This window comes from Cynoglossus semilaevis, chromosome 17 (assembly GCF_000523025.1).
Source record: "Cynoglossus semilaevis isolate Cse_v1.0 chromosome 17, Cse_v1.0, whole genome shotgun sequence".
Lineage (NCBI taxonomy): Eukaryota > Metazoa > Chordata > Actinopteri > Pleuronectiformes > Cynoglossidae > Cynoglossus > Cynoglossus semilaevis.
The window spans coordinates 10,073,775-10,093,071 of record NC_024323.1 but is presented as its reverse complement, the minus strand read 5'-3'; the positions used below and the strand labels follow the sequence as shown (position 1 = coordinate 10,093,071).

Genomic DNA, 19,297 nt, shown 5'->3' with positions numbered 1-19,297 from the left:
CCTCCCTCAGGGCCCCCCATTATATAATGTCACCCACTGATTCACTGCAGTTGACACTCACACACACGGATACACTTGTTTTAACAAAAAAAAAAAAACCTCACACACGATTCTCTCTGTTTCACTGTCACACCCGCACACAGAAATGTAGAAATGTGTCAAATCCTTTATCCCGAGGATACAAAAAGTCACCTAGCTTGTTGTTACGAGAAAAAGGCATCAGGTTAATGCGTCAGGATCTGCGTGACACACTGATCTATCTATTTATCCATTCCAGGTTGAAATTATTATTATTTTTATTTTGTGAAATACACCAGGAGATCAGTAATGCGTTTGCAGACGGTGATGATGACAAATACGATTTCTTGCTGAGTTTGCATGTTTGCTCGAAACGTGAAACGTGATGTGACATCAAAGTGGTACTTGTGGCGTCCGTGTTCGGACGGACAGAATGAATTGTCATGAATCTTTTTTCATGCGTGTTCTTTTATTCATTGGAAGAGTTGTCTTTAAGAGAACATTTGGAGTGTAATGTGTGGACTGTTCCTTCTTGGAATCATTTACTATTGTACTTTTAAGTATTATTTATTTACTATTTCCTCTATTTCAATCAGGTAGAGTGTGCTTAGTGCCGGTTCATTTGATTTTCCTGATTAAACTAAAGTTTGTATTTTTTTTATTGAACTTTAAACTATGTTTTTTTTCATAGAAAATGAAAATCAAGTGAAGTCTCTTTTGTCAGGTGTAAAAAGAGTAATTTGTTCAAAGTGTAGACCTTTAAAACTACACATATTGAGGTGTATTTAGCCTTTAATGCCAACGCTGCATCTCATGAATGATCATGCACCATTTCTAAGTGAACACACAAAAAAGAAGGGTAAGTTTACGATCATCACCCAGAGCTATCTGATTTGCCAAAATTGACTCTGGTGACAGCATTAGCCCTTTATCTGAAAAGCACAATATTTGTTCACTGTGTAATTCGATGTGAAGAAAATAGTCTTTCTCAGAACCTTTTGAAGATTACTCCGTGACTCAGGCAGTGTACACTGACGGCGTTCACACCCCCTGCAGGTCATTGATCACCTGAGTGAAAACGGCTTCACAATACCCGTTGAGCATCTTTGTTCTTCTTCTTTTATTTGCAATGGGTCATCGTCACAGCCAGAAAAATTGACAGCAGCCTTAGACTTTGACTTCAGCGTTGTGGGTAGCCGGCCACCTGGTGACATGGCTGTACTGGAGGAGCCTGCTCTTGATTCTCTTTGCAACGTTACAGTGTAACTCTGTCAGTAGGTCTGTCTCCTTCTCTGGTAGGATATAAATGACAAGACGCATTCATTCATCTATTTATATAGATGAGTGTGTAAATACATATAAATACTGTATGTGTGAGCGTGTATACTATATATGTACATATATTTATTTATATAAAAAATTAGGTATATATGTTTGCATATATTTATGTATATATGTAGTGTGCATGTATGTATAAATGTGTGTATACTATATATGTACATATGTTTTATTTATATAAAAATTAGGTATGTATATATGTTTGTATATATTTATGTATATTTGTAGTGTGTACATATTTATAGGTATATATGTGTGTATACTATATATGTACATATATTTTATTATATAAAAAATTAGGCATGTATGTATATATGAATGTATATATTTATGTATATATATGTGTGTGTGTGTGTGTGTGTTGTAACATAGTTTTAGCCCATACATTATTTCTTTTTCTATAAATACATGAGCACAACATGGGACAATATCAGCAATCAGTAACAGATCATTGGGTCCGATCACATGTTTGTCAAGTCAGGCAGAGAAAATCAAAGGCTTCTTACCAGCATTAGCTTGATGCGACCACATACATGCAGATGGTCACTACACGAACACACAGACACACACGCACACACACACACAAAAACAATTGATCTGCCAGTGCGTCTAATCCCATTGCCTCACCAATGAGTGGAGCGGAGAACATTTTGATTAGCTACGTCTAAGTAGAGTCGGTGGCTGCTCAAAAATGGCCTTGCCTTATTGATGTTAAGCGCGTCTGGGCGACAGCTGTACATCGTTTAGCCTGCTGTGTTTAGGGGAGGATACGATTGGCTGGCCGGCCAATTACAGTTCAGTCCTTTGTGTGATTAAGTTATCACACGTGGATGTTTTTTTTAAATTTTTTTTATTTTTTTGAGGCAAACACAGGTACACACACACACACAAAAACACACCTGCACGCACACACATCACTAAACTCACGAGGGACTGTCCTTATGTTGACAACGTGATGGGATGTGGGTTGAAGCATAGCAACCAGACCTCAGGGCAGGATGGACACAAAGATGTTCATGTAGCCGTCCGTGCCTCTCTTTCGTCATGTGCTGCTGTGTGACAACGGGTCTCTCACTCTTTAATTCATTTATTGACCTTATCACTCCAGCTGATAGATCAGGCGTGGTCCTGGGACGCATTTGTAGCTGTGTGACTTTAATTTAAATGTTGGGTTTTTTTTGTTTTTTTGAAAAACATCACCAACCTCCATCAACAACACGGCAAACTTGACTGGTTACTGTCTTCAATTTTCTTATCTTTTTTCTTTCTAAAATTGCTGCACAACTGTTTTTCAATTCTAGAGTAACATTTTTAACCACAACTATTTCTGTGACGGGCTTCAGAAGATTCTCTTCACTCTCCACCTTAGTCATGTACTGCTGGTTTTTTGACCTGATTCTGTTTTTTTTTTTGTTTGTTTGTTTGCTTCAGCCCCCTTCCAGTCATCTAGCCTCACTACAGCATCTTCTGGAGGATTTCCTGGTTGCTTTAAATATAACAGCTATGGAGGTTGGAAAATGGGAGTTGGGCCAGAGGCATAAAAATTGACAAAATCTCTCGGAAATATTGGCTTTAGCATCCTGTGTCTCTATTTGCGGTGTCCAACTAAAAGATACTTTTTAAATTTTTGCTACTCCAGGAAAGTACGCAAGAAAAGGAACTAAAGTAAATCAACATACATTTGTAAGTGACAGAATAGTCATAATTTGTTGCTCCATGTTGGAAGTATGTAGTTCAAAGCCCATGCCCCGACTTCTGTGTAACTTTTAAAATAAAACAGCTGCGGTTTGCTTTTGCTACTACTTCAGTAATCTGTAAAAGTTGTTACGAAAACCTGCCGACAGGGAATTTTTTATGGTTGGTTTGTGAGCACCGGCTTGAAGTGCCGTTGACAGGGGTTTCGGTGTGAAGACAAACAGTGAGGTTGGTTTGAATGGTGGGTGGCACTTCAGTTTCCTCACAGGAAGCTGATGCTTACGTTGATGAATGGCAGTTTCTTTTTCACTCGGAGGAAAGAGAGGGTGACACCGGTTCATGTTTAAAGTTTCCTGGCCTGTGCTGTTGATAATGCACAGATCATTTTAGCAAGTGTGTGTGATAACAGAGTCAGCTGGGCTTTGAAGCACACAGTAGTTAACCTTCCTGGGATTGCTACGAGTGAATATGAATATGACTGAGTACTATCATGTAAGCTGCAACGATATTCACGATGCACAGAAAAGGACCTAAGGTTTGTGGATATCATAGCTATCACCCCAAAGATTAATTCGAGTACAATAGATCGTTTTAGATTGAGATTAGATAAAAAAAAGATAACATGATGATTACTTAGTAAATGTCGTGGTCGAACCAACTGGTAGATCACTTTAGGGGTACACCAAATATTCGGCCACCGAAAGACGTTTAGCGATTACCGAAACACTGCAACTGAAACAGGCTGTTGTGTTGGCGCAGGCAAAAACCGCGGCCAGCATGGGGAGACCTATTTGGATCCTCTTCATCACAACTGTACTTGATCCACGTCATTAAGATCATTCATTCAATGTTGGAATGATGCTAGTAAATTAGTGAACAACAACTGGCAGCCCACAGGCCAGATCCAGCTGAGTCCGGCCCACGACCGGGTTCTAAAATTGTGAAGATCAAAGAGGAAATACCATGTGGTCCTTGCTATGAAAGGCTAAAATTTAAACAATAAACATCAAATAATAAGGTGTCTGTCCAGAAACATTCTTGCCTGCTGACAAATACAGTTTGTGACCCCCGTTGTGAATTCTCTTTTCAAGGACAGAATAGTGAAAACAGAGATCCAACAAAGCAGGCCAACATGGCTCCGTCTGTTCAGATGTCGATTTATCAGCTTGGCAAATTTACGGGTCTATTGTTACCATGGTGTCCAGTTGTTTTTGCTTCAGCACTGACTGGAGCTAGTGAGTGAGACAGACTAACATTTGCCTGTGTAGAACGATCGAGAGTGGACGTCAGAAGTATGTGTGAACGTGAGAACAGCTTTGGAGACGCAGCCAAGGTCGTTCCCCCTCGGTTTGGAAAAGAACCACAATAAAGATAAAAGGGAATGACAACTGGTGATATGTCAAACGTTGAGCCAATGTGAAATTCAAATCTTTGCACTCGCGTATTCGGAGGCCAATTACTACCACACCAAAAATATCTCAAAGAATAAAGCTGCCCAAATCAACACCATACCCAGAAAAAGTTGCCACATTCTTCTCGAAAAAGCAGCTTTTAAAGGTCAATCACTTTGTATGTTCCCACACTGAGTTCCACTCACCTACCGACCCTTATTTAAATCTTTAAGTAGAAAACTGTATCAAGCCTTAGTGCAGATTGCCCTTTTATCACCCTTGATGGAGGCAAATGCTGATACTTTTGACTTTTGATCTAGAATAAAAAGTAGTTGTAACATTTCCTGCTATTGAGAAAAGGAAAGTCTGGTTAATAAAAACCAATTATAAATCCACTTACTTCAGAGCTGTCATCGAGCAACAGGCGGCTGCAGTTTTGCTTAACTAAAGTTTTCCTGCAGCTTTTGGTATCAGAACATTTCTTTCAATCTAGTGATCGCAAAAATAACGGAAGCCACTTTTGTCCAAGCAGTTATCAACCACGCGAATCAAGTTTATCGTAAACCAAGTTGCAAGTGGCGAGATGGATCTAAAAAAAATACTTCTATATATCTTATAGAGGTATACTACCCCGCCCAAGCCCCTAGCTTTTTTTTAAATGTGTCTTCAAGGGGTTTGTTTAGTTAGAGAGGAGTCATAACACCATGAAGGAGGCCAGTATTTTGTGTTGTAACATGGCTTCATGTGGGCTGTAGGTAGGCCTGAGCAGGAGATCATTGACGCTGCAGTCCAGTGAGAACCAACCAAGGCCTGCTCCCCTCTACAGTGACACAGAGGCAGGACCTTGAGGACTTTCTAGTCACAACTTTTTCAGTCGTACTCTCCGAATTATACAAATATGTGAAACAGGCTAGTTTGAGCTCGCAGGTGTTAGCCTGAGGGGTGAACTAACAAGTACTGTAAGCTGGCAGAAATCTGACCAGGCTTATGCTGAAGACAGACAGCAAATAAAGATACTCACATATTTGTCTCGAGACTCGTCCAGCATGTGTGTTCCTTATGTTCTCTTTCTTCAGCCATTATTGCTGTTACTTTAGTGTTATGTCGACGATACTGTAGAGAGGCTAAAGAAAACCACCCCCCAAAAAACCCAAGATATGTATTTGTTGGCTTGATGCACGTTTATCTCTGCTTTCAATCACACATTCTTCTTCATCCACACATGCATCTGCCTGCTGTTTGTGAGATTCGTTTTTAAGAAAGACACAAAATAGGGTTTAAAGACATGTCTGTGTTTAAAGTTTTTGATCAAATTAAGTCCTGCCTTCCTTTTTTTTTTGTTTGTCCTTTTATAACAGCAACCAGATTCTTTCTTTACAGACACTCTGTTGTACTATCCTAGTCAATTCACGGTAGCTTTATTATGTAGACGAATCATAGAGAATGGGTGTTTTGAGCATTGTTTCCCAAAGACTGGGTCGCAGCCCTCAGGTGGGCCGCAAGAGATTTTTTGGGGGGTCATTTCGCATCATGTTTTCCAGGAGTTTACGAAAAATGTCTATTGACTTGGGTCGCGAAGGTTTTGTCACGAGAGAACAATCCTAGTCCATCCACCTACTTCCTGGTTTCATCTTAATTTATGTGGTATTCATTTTTTTTAAAGGTCGTTTAATGTTCAATGGTCTTGAACCTGATGTAAAACGTTGTATAATGATCCTATTTAGTAGAAAAAAAAGATAAAGCACGGCACACCTTTTTTCAGATGTGTTAGGCCTGTGCAAAGTAGCAAGGTGACCTGACTTTGAGGTACATGTTTGTATTCTGTCTGCAGTGGTGTAAGTAAACAGTAGGCGTGCAATTAGTTTGAAAAAAACAAACAAAACAAAAAAGGACATGAATCCATTCACTGCTCCCTCCCTTTCTAATATTTGGGATTCGGGCATGTTGTGAATGTAGTAGTCCCTGTGTAAAGATAGTGTCCTTAGAAGTACTCAAGGCTGCCTCACTTCCTCATTTTGCTTTCCTCCCTGCTCTCTCTCTCTCTCTCTCTCTCTCTCTCTCTCTGGTTTGTGGTGCTCATCTTTAGAGTTTCCTGCTGTTACATGGTACAGACCTGAAATCAAGAGGTAAGGTGAAATTTATTTTATTTTATTATATATAAATCAGCAGTGACATTTGTTGACCTAAAGAACGCATTCGATGAAAAAAAAAATTGAACAAAACTTTAAATTGTTCAGTCTAATCGCAGCTCATCTCTGGTTCAGTCCAAGGCACTTGGATGTTGTGGTTTAGTCAGAGTGAAACAGATGCTGGGAACTGCCTTGTTCTGCTGTTTGGAGGTGAGAGGCGTAAGAGTTACCAGAAGACACAGTGGTGTTTTTTTTTTTTTTTGGGTATTTTTGTTTTTAGGAAAAGAAAGTGAATGCCAGTTGCTCTGCCTTTGGTTTGGCCAACAGCTGTCTGCGATTGTTTCTGTGTTTGTGTGAGAGGATGGGACAGAGAAGCAGCACGGCACCGCAATGGGCGTCACAAACAGCGGTGATAAGTGGGTTTTACGCATTTCCTTTTTAGTTACTCCCTCCGATCAGCTGATGGTTCGAGCTTGATACTGTCACAGATCAGTCTTATTTACACATTTGAAAGTCAACTCATTTACCAACACTGAACAGGGATGGAGTCATATATCAAACAGTCTGTTGTCATACACACAACTCTATAGCAACAATGCACCATTGAGTGATTTAAATATATGCTCTGTCGAATTCATATACTTGGCTTGGCTGTTTTTCAATGCACATTACCGCAACAGTCCACACACATTTTACCGAAACCATCTGTTAAGATTTATGAAGCCAAAAGTTTACAATCACATCTGAATGAATGCGGCTGCTTAATGTCAGTGAAGTATGTGTCAAGTCTCAAGTCTGAGCCAACGGCTTTTTTTTTGTCTGTATAGGCTTGGGGACGTATAAAAGAGGTTCTTCAGGACACTAAAGTCCTGTCATAATTTCTTCTTTATAAGTATATTTTTTATGGTATTCAGAATGGAGCTCAAGGAAAGAGACGATAAAAAGAAAATGGTTACATCAGGTCCACAACACAACATTCAAATAAACAAAAAGTTTTTGTCATCACCAGCTTCGCCTGATGATCAGATTAACATTTTTCACAGAGATAAAGTAAGTCGCTTTAAATATTTTTAATTTTACAAAAGCGTTGAAAGAAAGTTGTGTCATATATTTACTAGCCAAAGAAACACTTCCTTTTTGAAAGTAAGTTTCCGAGGTTATATCTTAATACATCTCTACTGCTGGTAAAAAAATAAAAATAAATAATATTAATAATAAAAATATGTATATATATATATATATATTTATTTATATATGTATATCTGTGTGTATAAAGACAGAGAAAGCCATATTAAGATATTGAGACATATACAGTATAGTATATGTTGTTCGTATATGTTTATATATATAGAGAGAGAGTCATACAAAAACACACATATATATTTGTGTGTATATATACACACATATAAGCAAATACAATAAGGCCATTCCACGGCCATTAATCCAGTCCACAACAGCACTCCATTGTGTTTTCCCAATTTAAAATAACTAAAAAACAATTCATTTGTATTTCGGTATATGCCAGAAGTATAAAAATTTGACCAAAAAGAGAGGAGCGGCGACATGGAGAATGCCTTGAGGTTAGTGTGGATATTGTAAACTGTTGGTATGAATGAAAGGAGTGTTTAAGTACAAACACACTCACGATGCCAAAGTAGAACCTTGGAGGGGACGAGGGCCTTTGATAGTACACACAAACACGCGCACACACACACCTAAACAGGCGCACACACACACACACACACACACCACAAACTTCCTGCGTATACTCATACTGCTCGGTGCTTTACTGACAGTGACTGTGCCACTTTTGAGAAGACTTGGTGGGTGTTGTGACTGGAAACGTGTAACAGCGACCCGACGTTACGTCTTCATCACAGAGAGACATGCACGCACACATGTTCAGAGGGAAATCACATGACACCAGGTCATGGTTTGATTTCACTCACTGTGGACAGGGGCAGCTTTTAAGCGACTTTACGTGAGATTGGTTTTAGTAAATTCACAGCGCACATTTCCCCGGCGGTCATCCTATCCACCCCCCGGGCAGGACGATTGACCGCAAGCCCACCGCATCGCTCTCACTTACAGTAAAGCATTTATTGGATTCTGATGTCACACAGAGTGTGAACATGTTGATGGTCGTCAGTAGCGAACACACCTCGTTACTCATGACTGCTATACTTAACGGAATGAAACGAATGAAGTTACCACGGCTATGTTGACATTTCAGCTAAATTGTCCTCTTAACAACATGCTTCAAACTGGTTATACCGCAGTTGGAGGCATAATAAGAGCTAACAGTCGTTTTCCAGTGTCAGAAAAACCAGGCCGCCTACTTCAACAGGAACCCTCATATAAATATATAAATATAATTTTTTTATATTTTGGAAATATTTCTTGATTTATTTCTTTTATAAATATACCTCTCTTTAGATTTTATCGACCTGTTTTTCCTCTTTAAAATTGAGACACATTTTTTTTAGACCTTTTCTGATTGGGCTTCAGAGTTCAAGTTTTTCATGGATTTTTTTTCTTTATTATTTTCTTTTTGCTACAGAGCCACTTTGCGTTTGTGTGTATCATGAAGTGACACTTGGTTATGTCCAGTCTTCACAGCTGATATTCATGGTTTGCAGCTAAAAGCTTCTCTGGGAAATACTGTAAACAAATAACTGTATGTCACACCTTGGACATTATCGGAAATTTACCATATCATGCTGTGGACACGACAACTTAGGACATAAGTTGTCGTGTCCACAGCATGATATGGTAAATTAAAGTAGTCTGAACCTACTGCCTGGTGCGTGTGCTCTGCTGAGTCACACGTATTGCAGAAAGGTACATGTTTTATCCGAAGGTCCTTTATAGAAAATTCTAAATAATTCATTTTAATTCATTGAGTCCTTCTTGATGATCGAGGGACATGTTTCGTGCATGAGCTCGTTCAAGTGTACCTACGTCACTGTTTTTCTAATGTAAACAGACCCAGAAACATCAGACTAAACTGGACAGCCGTGAGCTGTCGACCAAAGATCAGGGCGCAGCTGCAGCTCTGCCTTTGTTCCTCACTGACTTAAACACCTGAATCACTTACTAACCTTTTATTACTCGCCTTTTTTTATTGATTTGCTTTAAAAAAACGTTTTCACTTCTATAGGTACTGAGGCATTTGTTTACTTTCTTATTTACTGTACTGACTGTGAGTCAAAGAAAATGGATACCACTGCTGAGCACACGAAGAGTCAAAGGCGGTGATGTCAGCACAAATGCCTCCATAAGTTAGAAGAAGATTTTTTTTTATTATTGTATTTTGCATTTTTTGTAGTTTGTCTGAAGACACCACTCACTCCTGTTCTTTTGGTCCGGATAATCCTGGTTCCAAATCCTAATTTTAATAATATGGCACGCATAGGTGTACCACTGCTGTAATGATTGAATGATAACAAGCCTCCAGTTACTAGGTGGCAGCAACTCATACAGTGGTTTGTACAGATAAAAATATACATGATATCAGGTTCTCTTTTAAATCACGGGGGAGTGAGTCAGAGGTTTTGGGGGGGGGGTGTAAACATTTCTGTCCCCAACAGGCGTTGATGGTACGACAGCAAATAATTGAGAACCACTGCTTGTCTTTCTACCACAGGGTGTTGAAGATGGCAGTGTGGATCCAGGCCCAGCAGCTCCAGGGAGATGCCCTGCACCAGATGCAGTCTCTGTATGGTCAGCACTTCCCCATCGAGGTGCGACATTATCTGTCCCAGTGGATAGAGGGTCAGCTGTGGTGAGTGTCCCTGCACACAGATGTTCACGTGGGTGATGAAATGTTTGTCTTCTGTGTTTGTCCATTTGGAAAGGCTTTTGGTTTCATTTGTTCTTTTTTTTTTTTTTTTTTTTTTTTTTTATTAAAGTAACCAAACCCGTTTGTGTGTGTTCTGTCTGTGTGTTTTAGGGATGTCATAGACCTGGAGAACCCACAGGAGGAGTTCAAGGCCAAACGTCTGCTGGACAGTCTGATTCAGGAGCTGCAGAACAAGGCTGAGCACCAAGTGGGAGAAGACGGCTTTCTCCTCCGAATCAAGCTAGGACACTACGCCAGCCAGCTAAAGGTACGTCTCTGGAACGTAGACCTAAACAGGACTTTTCTTCACTTATTCATGCAATTCAGAGAATCATTTTTTTGGGTTATGACACTGGGCCTCGTAGTGTTCAAAGTCTGGCAGAATTTATAAAAAATATAGTTTTTTGTTGTTGTTGTTGTTGGGGGGGGGGTAGTCTTTCCTACAGTGAAGTTTAAAGGCATTTGACTGCGTCCGTATCAATTTTAATAAATGTTTGTCTAACCATTAGACTATATTTCAGGATAACTTTCCTGACTTCCATGCTAGCAGGCGTAAGCTAAAGCTAAGCTAAATGAGTTTGAAATGAGGCCATTTATTTTTCATTTTTAACAAGTATACATATATCAAAGTTGTAAATAGCAAAATATTGAATTTCCAAAATATTTTTTAATTCAGTCAGTCGTCCTAGTACACTAGTACTGGCAGTCAGACAAGATGTCACAAACATCTACTAGCTAATTTGAAGAAGGTTCTTTTTGGTGAGTCATTCCTTGATCATTTTCGTACCTTTGTATGAGTTTTTTTAGTTTTTAGTTTTCCTGTTTTTTTTTACTCTACAGTCATACCTCTGATGACTTTTCACTCTCATTTCTGCTAACCTTCACTATTAATGCTAATTTTGGATATTAGTTGTTATAACAATAGTTGTTATAGTTGTTATACACAACAATAAATTATCATTTATTGTTGTGTACATTTAAGTTAGCCTCCTTGTGGTAAACTTGTGTGTTACAGTGGTTTATATAATCTCTAAGCTGTTTTTTATGATAGTTTTGATAAATTAGATTTAAATATATATATATATATATAATATTATAATGCTAGCTGTGTCATTTTGGGAAACATTTTGTAGTTATTTGTACATAACAGAGCAGCTTTAAAAAATGTTTTGTCTGCTTAAAGTATTATGTCTTAGCCATTTGTGACTTCAGTTGCTTCGCACTGATGAACGCTGGGCTTCATTTCTTATATATTAATAATACGACTTTATTCCATGACGTCACTTTGTTTTGCTAAACATAATTTAAATAATACCATACCATAAAGTACCCTTATCGACGTCATTAAATGATCCTCAGTCACCGCCACAGGGCCATTCACAGAGAGACAGGGTCATAAACTCTCGACTTCCTCCTGCTCAGCCTACAATGCTGTCAAAGGTTTGATTTGTTTCCAGTGTGGCACGGTGATAAGCAAGTTGTCAGAAGGCGGAACCATTCTGGTCTGTCAACTCCGTTGTCACATTTCTAAGAAAAAAGCTCGCGGTGGACAAAATGTTTTAGGAACAAGTCGTATCTGCTGTGAGAAAAAAAATAGAGAGAAAGCTCAAGTGAATGCCTTGGTCACCAGCCAGCACAGATATTTATGATCAGTCTCCTGCTCACACAGCCAATCTCCTGTGTTTGTCCTCCGTCGTGTCCCACACCAGGCAGAGAAATGGGGTGAGAGGGCCGGCTGTGCACGAAAAAAACAAACAAAAAGAAACAACTAAATTCCTTCTCCGCTGTATCCATCCATCCATCCATCCATCCATCCATCCATCTATCCATCTAGTAGTAAGAATCCAATCCAAGTAGTAAGAAAAGCCTAAAGAAAAATTCCCAGAATACATTGCTTCATGTTATTTTCTTATAAGGAAAAGATATTCATATGAACAGGGAACAAAACATTGTTTAATTTAATACAATTTTCACAATGTGTTTCAGTGAGAACTACGCAAACTATTTATTTGTTTTAGTAATTAGAAATATTAATTTTTTTTTTTTTCATGAGAACTACGCAAATTATTTATTTGTTCTAGTAATTAGAAATATGAATTTTTTTTTTCATAAATTCTTCCAAAAAGTTGTGTCACAAAAGTTGAGAAACTGCACCTGGATTTACACCATTTGACACAAACTTGTAATGTTTCAAAATAAAATAACACTAAGAAGAAATACTGGTTGTACAGCTATGGTTAGAATGAAGACACTGAGACGAACAAATATCAAAGCTGCTAGCCGTTTGTGAAACGGTCCTCGATAGTTAGCGAAAACCAACGATCTTTGTCGGAGGCCACAGAAAAACGGCAGAACGACGGTTGCCGAAGCTCACTTTATGTTTCCTCAAACTCTTGTTGTTTACTTTACTTTCGTACTTTCGTTTAATTTTTTCCCTTCCCTTCCCTTCAAAATCAGGAAACAAAAACAGTTCTTCTTGAATCAAAAGTGAAATTTTTCCCTTCCCTTCCTTTCAAAATCAGGAAACAACAACAGTTCTTCTTGAATCAAAAGTGAAACCGGGAGACGCTACTGTAACCCTAAACCAATTATTTCTGCTGCATACGTGTGTGACAGCATGTCTGTAAATGTTAATGAGTCACTTCTCTTCCTAACGTCCGTCGAGCCTCGGAGATGGCTCTCCTCGGACCCAGCTAATGGGGTTTTAAGTTGTCTGCAGCAGCGGCTCCACGGCTCAGCGAGCCGCCTTGATGTGACTAAATTAGCCAGCCCTGTGTGCAGCGGCCGCTCCGCTCTTCAGGGGCTAACAGGCCTTAACACGGCACATGTGCTTCTTGTCTTTCAGAGCACGTATGACCGCTGTCCTCTGGAGTTGGTCCGATGCATCAAACACATCCTATACACGGAGCAGAGGCTCGTCAGAGAGGCTACCAATGTGAGTGTGCTGCGTGTGTGTGTCCTGTGACCCTCCCCCTTATCGGGAAAAGTTGGGAAACTTTGTGAAGAGCCACTGATGTTCAAATGTATGTTTTTGGACTTTGAGCATTTTCATTTATTTTTATCTCTATTTTGTAATGATTCCAACTCACCCCTAGGGTGACCGGACTCAGAGTATTTCTCCACTGGGTTTAAATCAGTTTTCAGTAGCCGCGTTAAGCATTAGCAAACTAGTTCAACAAACAAATCCTGGCCAAAAAAGTGACCCGAAAAGAATTGAGACTTAGAAAAAAAAAATATAAGATGAATCTAGAATATTTGAAAAATAAGACATTATGTATGCATATAAATATTGAACATTTAACAGTAACATTTAAGGTGCTGGACAATGGAATCTTACCATACTAGAAATATAAAATCAGCATTTAGAAATATGTCTAACACAGCCTTTTATTTAAAATCAATTAAATTGTATTATTTATCAGCAATATAATATAATTAACTATATTTTGATATATTGGAAGTATACATAAAAGTAAATAAATACAACAGTTAAAATGTAAAACGTGATAATAAAATAGTATATTATTAAAATAAAGGCAGGAATAAAATAATATCTAAAATATATGCAACAGAGCATTACATTATTTTTTTTACAGTACAGCTCAGTCAACATGTCAGGACTCCAAGTCAAGCATTTACAATTCAGCTTCAATTTTTCCCTCAGAAGAAGAAACGCAATATTAAAAGTTCTGATGTTTATTTACTTCTTGTTTTTCCATTTTTTTTCCTGTTTTAAGACCCGACAACCATTTTTCTTAGCGAAAACATGCTAAAACAGGATGCAGTCTAAAGATTTCCTCCGTCTATATTTTCAGACATCAGACGTCGTTAGTGATTTATTTATAATCTCTTGAATAGTATGCTCGTCAAAAGTAAAAAAAAAAAGAAAAAAAACAAATCTGAAAATGATGGTTGGGCTATAGACATCCTGAAATTTAAACACGACTGTCTCCTCGTACCTTCTGCATTATTTATATCCTAACCTGACGACACAAACTACATAAATGCGTGTCAGTGGCAGATGTTAATGATGGTAATTTGGCAGCATTTCTCTCCTCCTCGGCAGATGTTGGGTAATTTGGCAGCATTTCTCTCCTCCTCCGCAGTCTGTGTAAACACCGTACATAAAGATGCTCGAAACCCAATCCATTACGCCGTTCGGTGACCTCATATGAGTGACCCCTTTGTATCGCTAGACTGCAGCATGAAAAACATAAAGCCGTCTTTAAACCCGCGGTGCTGAAATATTTCATGCTTTATTGAATCCACGCAGGTCTTAAACCACAAAGCCAGCAGTCTGTAAAACATCTGACTCCCAGCAGCCGCTGGGGTGAATTGATTTCCAGTCACATCATGCCTTTTCTGTTAGCCAAATGCATATTTGGTCTGATTGAATTCTCCCTCGTTAGTCCGAACCTTTTTTTGCACCATGTGCTCTCTGGGTTAGGGAGCTTTAACTGACCAGGGAGTCTGCTGCAGGATGATAAGCAAACGCATTCCCTCCCTCACTCTTTGCTCTCTCTGCGGCTGCTTACCGAGTTTGTTTGTGGTCAACCATCCCCATAAGCACCTACGGAGGTCACTACATCATGTCCAGTTTAATGTTGTATCTCCAGTCTCTGTGGTCCAGTAGTAAGTCATGTCCCCCAACAGCTGCAACAAATCATCCAGCGGCAGACAGCGAAGCCGCCATTTAGCGTTGAATTAAAATACCAACACAACATGATTTATTTCAGTTATTCCAATTATCCTGTTTTTCTAATCACGCGTTCTCATCGACAGTCGAGCTCACCGCTGGGTGGAATGATGGACAGCATGTCTCAGAAATATCAGCAGATCAACCAGGCCTTTGAAGAGCTCCGTCTGATGACGCAGGACACCGAGAACGATCTGCGCAAGCTGCAGCACAACCAGGAATACTTTATCATCCAGTACCAGGAGAGTGTTCGCATTCAAGGTGAGAGGAGGGAAGGAGAGAAGGAAAAAATCAGGCAAGGTCAAAGGTCAAAGTTCTTGAACCGCCTGTGTAATCAAAGGCAGGCAACAAGTTTTGGACAGGGTTTGACAAATCGTTAGTTTCTCCTCAGCAGCGTTAGCCTAGTTGGTAGCATACGGAGATTTATAATTATAACATTTAACATTTTCATTGTAGGTAGATCAATTTAGCCTGGTCATTTCAATAGTAGCTCCCAGGCCAAAAAAGTGTGGACACCCCTGATATATGTCAACAACCATATAACAGCACCTATATATTTGCCTCACAGTGACTGCTCACTGAGGGCCACTAACTCCTTCGCTGTTCAATCCCCTCTCAGCTCAGCTGACCAGCCTGGCCACGCTGCCCCCTGCTGACCGCCAACTGAGAGAGCCTGCCCTCCTCAATAAGAGGGCCACGGTGGAGGCATGGCTGACCAGAGAGGCAAACACACTACAGAAATACAGACTGGTAGGTTGAGATCCCGCCGCACCAACATGTGACTGCGGTCTATTCCGGTACTGTGAATGTGTGGTTCTTTATTGTCCTTCTTTATCTGCACAGGATCTCGCGGAGAAGCACCAGAAGACACTGCAGCTGTTAAGGAAGCAGCAGACCATCATACTGGATGATGAGCTGATCCAGTGGAAGAGACGGCAACAGCTGGCAGGCAATGGGGGCCCACCAGAGGGGGGCCTGGACATCCTGCAGTCCTGGTGAGTCTCTGTTCCACCTCCCACCAAGATCAGAGCCACGAGACTGCCTCACTAAACAAGGGGTCACGAGTTTACAGGCATGAAATTGACTACCGCTGGGCTTATTTTCCCTCCTAATAGGACGGTCATAGACAGACTTGTTGACGTCGTCTGATCTCCTCAAGTCTGTGTTCTTTCCCTGTTTGCCTTTTGTGATAGAACAGAAACCAGAAACAGTTTTTATAGAACCATTTCTATCAGCCCTTTGGAAATGTAGTATTTGACCACGTCTATGTTCAGTGCTCAGACCCAGTTCTGACTGAAGTGTGTGTGTGTGTGTGTGTATTTGTTTGTGTGTGTCAGGTGTGAGAAGTTGGCGGAGGCGATCTGGCAGAACAGGCAGCAGATTCGGAGGGCGGAGCACCTCAGACAGCAGCTGCCCATCCCCGGTCCGATTGAAGATCTACTCAATGAACTCAACAGTACCATCACAGATATCATCTCAGCGCTGGTCACCAGGTACGTGGGATACAGGACTGTCAGACTCATTTATGACCACGGGCCATATCAGCAATACAGTTCCTCCTGAAGGGCAACCCGTGGTGTGCGGACCTGTACCAGTCCATAGGATAAAGATGTTTTATTTTGAAAATGTAATGATCCTTCAATGCTCAGCATCTTGGTACCAGTTGGTAGTAACGGGTGGTACTGGCTGACCAAAAGGTCGGGGACCGCTGGTATAGATGTAACTACACCATCACTAATACATGTTTCTGCAATTGATTATTATTTGATTTTTAATTTCTCAGGTTAAGAAACTCTGCTGCCTGGACTTTACTTAATGCTTTTTAAGCTATCGCGGGCCACACAAAAGGGCTTGGCGGGCCGCATTTGACCCCCGGGCCTTGAGTTTGACACGTATGGCGTAATATTGTATGTTACTATACTCACTTTCCTCAGTCACTTGGGACCAACTAATGGTACAGTTGAATCGATTGAGGTTGAAATCCACTGTTTCAAAGCACCTTTTGTATTTTACTGAAGAGAATCAACACAGTAATACAGATTAATTCAGGGTTAGGACTGGGAGATGTGAAAAGAATTTGAATAGTATATGATACCCAATGATAGAAAATGTGTGTATCTCTCACAATTTGTCTAATTGGAGTTCATAAAAAGCATCTCTCCGCAGGGTTCAGTTTAGCTAAGTCCAAACACACACACACACACACACACACACACACAATACAAATACACACTGTCTTGTGTGTAAGCAGTACTTACATGTACAAGCCCACTAGAAATAAATGGCCTTGAGTTGCATAGAGAGCATGTACTGTATTGTGTTGTACTTTATTGTATTGTAGAGTGAATCAGTAAGTGCCTGGTACTCCGTGACCATGCTGTCCTGATTGCTGATGCTAACTGACGCAGCATTTGATCAAACGCACACGTGAACCACGGAAACTACTGTTTATTATACTCGATATTCTAATGGTGAGCTTCAAACGTCACAGCTGGATGATGCTGCTGCGATGCCACTGGTTACCGCGGTAACAATTACTACTGTTTGTCACTGTAGTCAATAATCAAGTCTGTGGTTTTACAGACAGCTGAGTGGCTGGTGCTCACTTTCTTTTCACTGCTCAACTTAACAAGCAAATAAAACAAGACGACCACAATCTGACTGCGAGCTGCGTCAGCTGCGGCTGACTTTCCGTGCATCAGCGGGTTAAATAAATCTCACCAGGTGACGTAGGGCTGGTGGTTTCTTGCTGAACACAGATGGAGCCGGAGACGCAGCCAGTGTTTTGTCCTTTCGCAGAGTCAACAGAAGACATTTCCGTCGTTCTTGTTGAAGTCTTAAAAGAAACTCCACCGATTCTGCGCAGCTAAACTTCGACACTTTTCTTGCCATTTTTCCCATATGAATTATTAACAAAAGGAAACAAATTCTTCTTGAAACACGTTTATAAAAAAAATTATATTTTCTATTATATAAATATTTCTGTGTATATATAAATATATAAATATTGCTGACAATGTTGATATGTCAACATTTGATCAAAAGGCAGCATGCCATAAAAATAATTTCCTGAAATAGTCTTCAAAAGTAAAAGTTCCTCAGAAATGAAGCTTTGTCCATTTTTTATGGTTAAAATTCAGAACAAAATATACTCTATATATTTCTATATATACTATATTTCGGTACACACACATATGTATTTATATATATATATACATATATAAGAGGTGTTGTGACGAGTGGCATGGTTTCATATTTCTTTACTTGGAAGTTATGGCTCTTTGAGGTAAACCTGCACGACTTCTCAGGCTAACACCGGACCAATTTGTCCCCTTCTTTGCCTTCACAGCACCTTCATTATCGAGAAACAGCCTCCACAGGTGTTAAAAACCCAAACCAAGTTCGCTGCTACGGTGCGCCTCTTAGTGGGCGGGAAGCTGAATGTGCACATGAACCCCCCGCAGGTGAAAGCCACCATCATCAGTGAACAACAAGCCAAGTCGCTGCTGAAGAATGAGAACACAAGGAAGTAAGTTCAACTGTCGCTGTACTTTTTTTGCTAGCTGTTGTTGCTAGCGGAAATGTCATTAGAATTCGGCTCCAGGATTTATTGTTAGTGGAGTGAGTTCTTATTAGGGTCGTGGGTTGAACCGTGAACTATATCTTCAATTTATGATGATTTTTTTGTTGTTGTTGTTTTTTCCTCATATTTTTGAATTAGTTTTTAACCTTTTTGTATTTATTTATTTTTTAATATTTAATTTTTTTGCAATCACTAACCAAATATTTGGTCACCATTATTATTATTATTATTATTATTTTATTTTTAAATATTTTTTAAACATTTACTGAGAACATATATAATCACTCTTGGGAAGTTTCAATATTTTTGACAATAATAATATTGACGTAATAATAAATAAATAAATAACCATTAATTAAAAAAATGTTTTAATGAACCAAGTCAGGTTGTCAGATTCATGTCCACACCACACAGTCCTGATGCTGTGACTCTATCCCTCTGCGTCTCTGGGACTAGTCGTCCATAGTTTTCTGCAGAGATCCCAGGACGAACTGTGGCCCAGTGTATTACCAGATCACACCACAGAGACATGGCTGGAACTTGAACAATTCCTCAGAGGAATCTATGGTGTGGATGCAGAATCCACTTTTAGCCCAGTCCACAGCC

General features: G+C 39.7%; 1 protein-coding gene across 1 annotated transcript in view; it reads left to right on the top strand.

Moving 5' to 3' along the window:
• Positions 1-19,297, top strand: part of stat5a (signal transducer and activator of transcription 5a) — a 41,940-nt gene that overhangs the window by 13,915 nt on the left and 8,728 nt on the right. Inside the window, exons 2-9 of the mRNA XM_008330036.3 lie at positions 10,218-10,355; positions 10,524-10,680; positions 13,258-13,347; positions 15,195-15,369; positions 15,728-15,858; positions 15,952-16,103; positions 16,446-16,601; positions 18,458-18,637. Of these exons, the coding sequence (XP_008328258.1) occupies positions 10,228-10,355; positions 10,524-10,680; positions 13,258-13,347; positions 15,195-15,369; positions 15,728-15,858; positions 15,952-16,103; positions 16,446-16,601; positions 18,458-18,637 (1,169 nt within the window). The 5' untranslated portion in view covers positions 10,218-10,227. The remainder of the gene's footprint in view (positions 1-10,217; positions 10,356-10,523; positions 10,681-13,257; positions 13,348-15,194; positions 15,370-15,727; positions 15,859-15,951; positions 16,104-16,445; positions 16,602-18,457; positions 18,638-19,297) is intronic.